General features: G+C 47.1%; 1 protein-coding gene across 2 annotated transcripts; it reads left to right on the top strand.

Annotated features, from left to right (window-relative positions):
- The first annotated feature begins 2,405 nt into the window (after positions 1–2,405).
- On the top strand, positions 2,406–6,482 carry LOC149913329 (uncharacterized). 2 transcript variants are annotated; one of them, XM_090129926.1, is made up of 6 exons: positions 2,406–2,648; positions 3,547–3,725; positions 4,828–4,911; positions 5,039–5,149; positions 5,242–5,439; positions 5,892–6,482. In XM_090129926.1, exons 1-6 carry the CDS (start codon positions 2,645–2,647, stop codon positions 5,997–5,999), a joined length of 684 nt encoding a protein of 227 aa, XP_089986052.1. In that variant the 5' UTR covers positions 2,406–2,644; the 3' UTR covers positions 6,000–6,482. The 2 variants fall into 2 exon arrangements, with proteins under 2 accessions (XP_089986052.1, XP_089986053.1); XM_090129927.1 differs by lacking the exon at positions 5,039–5,149 and having other exon boundaries at positions 2,418–2,648.
- The last annotated feature ends 2,093 nt before the right edge of the window (positions 6,483–8,575 follow it).

An 8,575-nucleotide genomic window follows, 5' to 3' on the forward strand; every position in this document is an offset into this window, starting at 1 on the left:
TATTTTGATTTACAAGATAGTCCCATAAATATACTGGAGTTGAAGATAATTCATTAAGCATTCTAAATCTTTTCCTTCTTATCTGCTATTACTTGACAAGGCAGCAGGTAATGAAACATACAACAATGTCATTACTTCAAAGGTTTTTGTATTCCATAGGCATTCCACTTAGAGGCGGTGGGTAATTTGTCAGCCCAGTGACAGATGAATTTAAGGATACAACTGTACCTAGTGCACAGTTTGCTTATGCACATCAATGAGGTGTAGTCTGTAAATCTTACAAAACCACAGTTATTGTGTAACGTTTCCTTAACTTGATTCGTGAGCTCTAAACAGGTAAGAAAAGTCCTTATATTCTTCGTACCCATCTCTTCTACTGCGTGCACAGTCTGGACCTGGTTATTAATAATTACATTTTCATCCTTGCAGAGAGAATGATATTGAAGAATGTTGCTTGGAAGTGTTTTTCTCAGTTGCTAAAGAAATTCTAGGTGAAATCCAAAGCCATGATTTGAAGCCAAATGGTAGCAACATTCTTGTGACGGAAGAAAACAAAGAAGAATATATTAAGTAAGATTAAATGAAGATTTTAAAATACTTTTATCTCTCCCATTTCTTTTAGCTCAATCAAGAAAATACTGTCACACTATGTAATCTGAAGCATTATTGAAATTCTGTCTATGAATAAGTACTGATGGCAAAATGTGGCAAAATGTGGCAATTGTTCAGATTCCACATTTGAAAGGAAAATATTGATGGAAATATTTAAAATAGATATATATTACATTTCCAAAAGGTAATATATATATATTACTTTTCCCAAAAGATTCAGTTTAGTAGAAGCTCCACTTGTTGTGTTTTTTTCCCAGAGATAATTAAGTTTAGCAGAACATCGTGACGACAAATGTGAACGTCAGGTACTTCACCGTACCATTGCACACATTTATTATTCACATTTTGGCTTTGTAGACTGCTGATATTCTATCCAGCCATTTATGGTGTTGCTTGTTTTTAACCAAAGAACAGTTTTGGATGCTTTTGTGGTAAACTTGAGTTTTTAAAAATGCATAGTTTTGATACTAGTTTCCATGTGAACTGCCCTGATAGAGCTGTTATGTCTAGGCATTTGTAACAAGGCAGCATTATGAACAATGTAATGTGTTGTACTGTTGTAAATGAGGAATTATGATATAGCAGCTTGTCTTGTAATATCCCCAGCGAGCAGCAGTATATAAGCTCTGCTTTAAGGTGTGAACTTCAACATCATCTTACATAGAGGATTTGCTCAGAACAAAAAGAAACAAATAAGAAACCACTACACACGTGGCAGGCATGAGGTAAATTGAATGAGTAGAATTTTCCTCTTATGATATGTTCTGTGAAGGCTTTTTTGTGGGAAAGGTTTGAGGGATGAGGGAGTAGGAATTGCTTTCATCATGAGTCGTCCAAAAACATTTCACAGAAATTGTAACATTTGCAGAAGGAACATATTGGCATTTTGCAGTTGTGCAAGATATATAATTGGGATGAAGAGTAAGGAGTATCTGCAGAAGACCATTCTCCTCTAGTTTTGAGGAACCCAGGCAGAGCTCAGATTGCAGCCTAAGTAATATTCTTTTGCCATAATAGGTCCTGTGTTACGCTCCCCAGAGTTTCATCTCTTCTTTAGATTCCAGTTCTCCTGACAGGTTAGGCTTGAATTCAGCATATCTGCTTCTCCCTGGGTTCAGGTTCTTTGGGTCTCCTGCCTGCTTTTCACCTTTTTATTAATGGAGAGTGGAGTTTCTACCACAAAGCAAAGTTTCATGATTAACAGAAACAAACATGGAACTTTCCAAATGGACATAATCGTTTCTTGATAAGCTAGCAGTCCTACTTATCTTCACTAGTACCGCCTGACCTAGATTTTACCTTGTTGTGGATAATGACTGAGATTTCTGGGGACAACATTAGATGAATCTAGCTCTGCCTTTTTTTTCCTTTTCCAAATACTTAGGGATTGCTGTGCTCTCATTAATATCATCAGCTGCCTCCTGTTTGAGCCTAAAATGCTTTCCATAGCGGAGTGGTTGGAAACATAGGGTTTTAACTTAGAACTGTTTGCACAGACTGAAGATTGGGTTATCTAGCCATAATTATTACATTCTCCTTTCTTTTATAAAACTTGTTGTCATCCATACACTCTTAGTATAATTCTCCTTTCTGTCTTTTCCTACAAAGGAATCACTCAGATGGCCTTGAAAGCTCTGAAGATGCTGCTTCAAATAAAAACAAGACTGTTAATGGCAGTGATTCCCCACTACTCACCAATGGAAGCTGCAAACCTTCTCGACCTCCCAGGCCTTTTTGACCACCTCCACCCACACCCCGCAGACCCACATCAGTAGCTGGTGCGTATTCTAGGGCCAGACATCCACTTCAAAGCTGTGGATTCTCTGTACAGTCTAAAAATGAACGTAACGTTTTCCGATGCGTGTTTTTAACTACAGTTTTTTTCAGGGTAAATTCTTGGATATATAACTTCTATTTTAACAGCTTGCATTCAGCATCGTTGTTCCTCTTATAAGTAATTTCTGTTTCCACGACAGGTAAGTGATGATTGCAGCGATACTGCTAAATATGTTGGAGCTGGTGCCAAAAGAACATGAGTGAGTGCTACTGTTGCATTCAGTTAACTTTAATGAGACCCATGAACAAATGTGCTGAAGGACTTACAGAACTGCCTCAAGTAGATAATACTGGAGCTTGAAAGACTAGTGATTTGTTTCTACAGTCCTGGTTAAATTATTTGAAACAGCAGCACTTCAAACACTGATTGCGTGAAAATAAATATGTTTTTTAGTCCATCTTACAATTTAGAAACTACAAAGCTTTAAGACAGTGGTAGGTGTTTTCAGGTTAACTCCTCCATATGCATACACTACCACGTGTTTTGGTGATCTTATTGTCACAATTGATAAATACTGAGGCTGGACGGAAAACTGGGCTGCAGTAATTATTTTAAAAGATAAAGGCAGTATAGTTTAGTAATAAGACTTGTGTATAGTTCTTAACACTGCCTACCAAATGGCCGGCATGGGAAAAAAAATCTGAAAGCGTTTAAAGAATGCATGTATTCTCCCTTCCACAGCCTTAATTTTTCTCTTGAAAATGTTATGCACGCTGCCTCTTAAATTGTTGCAAATATTAAATGGGAAATCCATCAACGCAAACAAGTAGCTTTTTCTTTATAATCATCTAATGTTTAGAAAATGCAGACAAGTTGCTTTAGTGAATAACTTTTCTTTGTCATATCAAAGCTGTGCAGCTGAATAGCTGATAGTTCTTGGATTGAAGCATTTTTACACAGTGCAGCTAAAGTTGCCTTTTGTGTGTGTCTGTGTGTGTGAGAAATAGAAAATGTGGCTATATGTGCATACTACTTCAAACCACCACCTTTTGCACATCTACTTTTGTGACTTACAAATTCTGAAATAGATTACCAATACAGAGAGAAATACCAATTAAAGATTTATTTTTTTTCTTCTGACATGTCTGGCATCGTAGGAAGTGTAAATGGTTCTCCATCCACGTCCACAGAGAATGATGGGGCCAGTGCAGGTTCACTGGCAGGTGCAGCTGCAAATACATCTTCAGAACCGAGCCCTGAGGGGGGAACAGAAGCAACTACAGCTCCTGCAACTGCTGCACTCACCACACCTCCAGTATCAAGACAAGTCCAGCCAGTAACTCCTGCAACTCAGGCACTAACTACAGTCAGTCAAAGTCCTCTTCCACCTGGGTATGAGTTTAGTGAATTTTTCTGCTGCCTTTTCTGTTTTCTTATTTTAAGCATACCAAAATACACATAACATCTGTCTTTTGCTGCATAACAAAAATTCTCATAATCTGCTATATGGCTTTAAATTTCATAGTTCATACATTGCACCTCCTGAGAGCAATGTGGGCGCAGTGAGATACTTCATACCCATGTGGAATTTGTCAGATGATTGGTCTCTTGTCTCAGAGATATTATTTAGATTCTTAACTTTTTCTTAAAAAAATAGAAATGTTTCTGTACTCTGAGTAAGAAAGGGAAAGCAAAAGCTTCTTAATGCAAGTGGTATAATAGATAAGAGTGCTGGGCAGGTGGCAGCCATGTCCAGCATGAAGAGAGCGAGAGAAGAGGATAGCGTGGTTTTAAATGGGAAGAGGGAGCTGGGGGCCCCAGAACCGAAGAGGAGGAGGGAGCCCGCCGTGACCATCAAGTGGAGGAGGGAGAGGAGGAAGAGAGCTCGGTTCCATCACGCCCAGACCACCACTGTGACCGACCATGGGGAGCCCATAGAGGTGGATCCGCCTGCGGCACAGCTGGCCTGGCACCACACCACCGTGCCAGGCCCCGCATCGGCGCGGTCACAGCTCTGCCATCGCTGGTCCGGGCGCTGGGCTCCTTACCCGCCACGCGGCCCCACCCCCAGCATTAGCTGGGTGGCATTGTTTAACATCTGCTCCTCCTCCACCTTGTTGCTCCTCCGCGGTTCTGCAGGCCTCCAGTTCCATCTTCCCCTTTTAGCAGTTAGGTCCCCCTTCTGGGTTTTGTTGTTGATGTTAGTGTTAGCGTAGTTTTAGTGTTAAGTTTAGTTTTAGTGTTAGGCATAGGTTACTGTTAGTAGTTTAGAGTTAGGCATAGATTGCTGCTACCAATTGGCAGTAAATGCCGCTCACTCAGTAAGCACTCCCCTGATTTACCATGCAGAGAAATGAGTGCGAGTGCACTGAGACGGGAGGTTTGATGACGTCTGCGATGAATTGAATTTCTGTCTTGTGACTTTTCTTCTGTTGCAGAACATTGAGGAAGGAGAGCGTGAGTGGCTGAGAAATGGAGTTGGGACTCAGGGGAGCAATAGGTGCCTGTGTGACCCTTGCCAGGTAGGTGTGCCTTACTGTAAGCGTGCGCTAAGGCAGTGCTGTTCAAACACAGCTTGTGGCACTGTCTGCAACAGATCTGCTTGCTGTTAAGCTTTTCCCTTATTTCATGTCCACCTATCCTCTTCAGCTCCTGCTCCCCTCACCTGCAAGTGGAGCAATGCTCAAGTTGGAGGAATCTTTTCCTCGGCAGGTGGTAAAAGATGATGCAACTGCGTTTCATGCCCTTCTTTGTTATTGGGTCAGTAGGCCAAGGATATCTTCAGAACAGCTAAGTCAGTCTGTAACACCAATGTGCATGAGAGAATGATGACTCTTTTTCCCCTCTTGTAGAAAGCAGCCTCCTTGAGAGCAGGAGAGCAGCAGGCTGTCTGCTCTGTGGCTCCTGAAGGGCATTTCTCCCCAGCTGAGATCCCTGAGCCCACGCTGGCGGAGAATGTGCTGCACCACGATCTCTTCTGCGGAGCCACTTTGCAGCTCACAGAGAGTGCGTCAGTTGTAATCGTGCCAGTTTCCATGTGCCATAAGCCAGTAAGTCATGCTCTCTGAGGCTGATAGAAAGGCACAGACAATAGGCAGGGAGGGAACAATTTGTAGCTGTTGCCTACGGTAGTGTGTCCCGGCACTGCTGAAAGAGGCGTAGTTTGTTCTGTCCGTCCTTCGGTGTGTGTGCTGTACCTGATGCACGCAAGAAGCCTTGAGGTGCAGACTCATCTTACTGCTGTGCTCTGTGCGCTGCCAGGCAGAGTGTCCAACCCTGTGCAGGCGCTGCCTTGCAGGAGATGGCTTTGGATTCTAGTTTGTGTGGGTCTTTTGGGATTAAGATAGAGGTGGAGTTTCTAGCGTGCCCTAATGTCGGAAAGGTGGTTTCTAGTACTGGCAGCCAAAGCTGCCCAGGAGGGTGACTTGAGCTCCCAAAGCGAGCTGTCAGCCAGTTGTTAGCTGTGAAGGTTCCCTGACCGTTTCTGAATTGATTCTTGTAGGACTCACACAGTCCTGGAACTAAGACTTGGGAGACAGTGAAGAAACCCAAGGCAAGTGCTGCTCAGCTGAGGAAGAAAGCCAAGAAGGAAAGCAAAAAGAACCAATAAGGGCTTGACCAAGAAGGCCCACAGGACACTAGAGTCATCTGGAATGGTTCCTCAGAGGTGGCACCAAAGGCAGCTGACTGAGTCGTCCGGTTTTCTGGCATGGCCGTGCTTTCCCTGTCACGGACAGTGCAGAGGAACTAAGGCAACTGGGAGGGAAGGGCTTGTGCTGCGTTCCAAGCAAAGAGGACTTGCCAGAGGCAGGACTTCATCTATGGCAAGAGATGGAGACACTGTCTTCCTTCAGGATGCATCTCTTCAGGGCCAGAGCCGGTCTAGTATGAGATTGAAATACAGCTAGCCGGGCCTGGAGAGAGAGAAGGTGACGTAGCCACAGGGTCAGGCTTCTCCTTGTGTCTGACGGGAGGCTGAATGACTCACTGCTAAGCAGAGATCCTGGACACTGGGGTTTCATTTTGGGCTGTGTTGATAAATACAACCCAAATCCTTTTGTATTGAATAAAAGCGAAATCAACTTTTTAAAAACGGTGCTGCCTGTTTCTGTAGCTGGTCAAAAGGTCCCTTGCTTGGGCTGGCAATTGCGGGGCGATGAACCGGTCGGCTCTCCCCTGAAATTCTGCTGGTTTTCCCTCATTTCCTTGTTGGTGTTCCCAATGGGTGGCTTTTCAGCCCAACTGTAACTGCTAGCAATAGGCTGTGAGCATCCCCTTGCTCTCCATGGACTGCTAACAAAAGCACAAAGGAGGGGAAGCAGCCCAGGAGGAAGAAAGGTGTCCCTGCACTCAGCCCCTTGAGCTCGCCTCTCTTTCCTGATGGCTTTTTCAGCCTTGGGCTGTACTGAGGGTTGCTGTTTGCCCTGGGAAACCCAGCTGCACGCAGGCAGCCATGGCCTGCACATCAGCCTCCCGTTTAGGCACGAAGAGTTGAGGTGTGGGTGGGATGGTGTGAAGAGCAGAGCTGGGAGTGGGGAGGAGGAGAGGGTAGCAGGAGAACGTGCCTCGGGCCCAGAGCTCAGCCCCGAGGAAAGGAGCTGGTTGCAAAGAGAAAACCAGCTTCCACTATTTCTAAGTGGTCATTGCATCTTAGGTCTGGGTCTGGATCCAGCAGGGGGGCCCACGTGCAGCCGTTCGGGAGGAAAGTCCGAGAACAATTCCACAGCAAAGAAGGCAGTTTCAGTGCTAAGGCCTGTCTTCCAGCTGGACATCGGGGTGCTGTGGCTGCAGGACCTCCAGTCTCCCAACGACATCATCCCTGGTGAGAAGGCAGCAGCCACCTTCCCCTTCCCACCACACGTCCGGCCAGGTGTGTTATCCCTGCTCTTTGGAAATGGCAGAGAGCAGCAGAGAATTGTTTGCAAAGCTTGGGGTACAGCGTGAGTTCCTCCAGGAGGAACCACAGACCAAGAGCTGTTTCTCTGAAGGACCTTTCCTATGGGATTTGGTCACGATCATGTTGCATGGGAATGTGGCTTGCTGTGGCAGTGAGGCTGTGCCTTCTCTTGGCAGATGATGTCAAGACTGAGTCGCTGAACTACCATCAGCTCTTGCGAGCCTCTGGCATCCCACTGCACATGGTACAGTGCTGCATGCAAGAGTGCATGCTCCTGTACTGTCATCTCCTGAGGAACAAGGAGCCCGTCTCAGCATTATGACGTGCCAAGATGACTTCCTCCTCACGAGGTTCTTCTAAAGCTGCATTGCAGCACTGGAGGGCAATACCAGAGTCATTGCACTGTCCCACACTAAGTTGAGGTTTTGAGGGTGTGCAATCAAATCACCACTGGCCAGCCTGGATGTGGCAGGCTAGCCAAATGTCTTTCCCCGTGCTTGCCTCCCGGAGTGATGGGGAGCCGAATGCTGATCCCTATTCATGGCAGAAATTCTTCTCTTCACCCTTCAGGAGTCTCTCCACACTGCACCGGAGCCCGTCATTACATCTGTGGGAGCACAGGGGGAGACCGAGGTGCACGGGGTCCTGCAGACTCCACGTGTCTGTTTGCAGCACGCTCCCAGCATGAGCAGGCAGCTCCCGCAGGACGAAGAAAGCGGGACAGAAGAAAGCACCTACTTCTGCTCAGACCAGCACAGCACTCCATGCAACAGAGGAACGTGAGTGCTGCAGGTAACGGCGCCGCACGGTGCGACAGCAGAGGCTCGATCAAAGCTGCCAGTCGTTCCGCGGCTCAGAGTCCCGTGCGGAGGAAGTCGTCTTGGCCCGGTGGTTCCGCCGCGGGCGCCGGCTCTCGCCGCGGCTCGCTCTCCCTCGCCTTCTCCCACGCGACAGCGGAGGCTCGCTCAGAGCTGCTCGCTCTCCACGCCGCTGCGGAGCGGCCGAGCCGCTCGGAGCCGGACAGACCGTGCGCAGTACGGCCGCTGCCACGGCGCGACCGTGTGGGCCGGTGCCCGCCGGGGCCGGGCCGTCCTTCCGTCCTACCCGAGCCGCCGCCGTGGAGCGACCGAGTCGGTCGGTGCTGGGCGGACCCGGCCCGTTCCGGGCGTACTCGGGCTGCGTGGCTCGGCGGCAGGCGCGGCTGACTGCCCCCGCTGTGAGGGGTGTCCGGCCTCTGTGGGTGCCTGTGCCAGTGCTGCAGCACTTACAGTGCGGGAGTGCTCCTGATG

Source organism: Phasianus colchicus, chromosome 38 (assembly GCF_987193195.1).
Source record: "Phasianus colchicus chromosome 38, bPhaCol1.hap1.1, whole genome shotgun sequence".
Lineage (NCBI taxonomy): Eukaryota > Metazoa > Chordata > Aves > Galliformes > Phasianidae > Phasianus > Phasianus colchicus.

What these genes read in the sequence shown, in the direction of transcription:
- LOC149913329 (XM_090129926.1), top strand. An exon ending in GCCTGTGTGACCCTTGCCAG is followed by an intron (nt 4,912 to 5,038) that starts GTAGGTGTGCCT and finishes TATCCTCTTCAG; the next exon opens with CTCCTGCTCCCCTCACCTGC. An exon ending in ATGCCCTTCTTTGTTATTGG is followed by an intron (nt 5,150 to 5,241) that starts GTCAGTAGGCCA and finishes CCCCTCTTGTAG; the next exon opens with AAAGCAGCCTCCTTGAGAGC.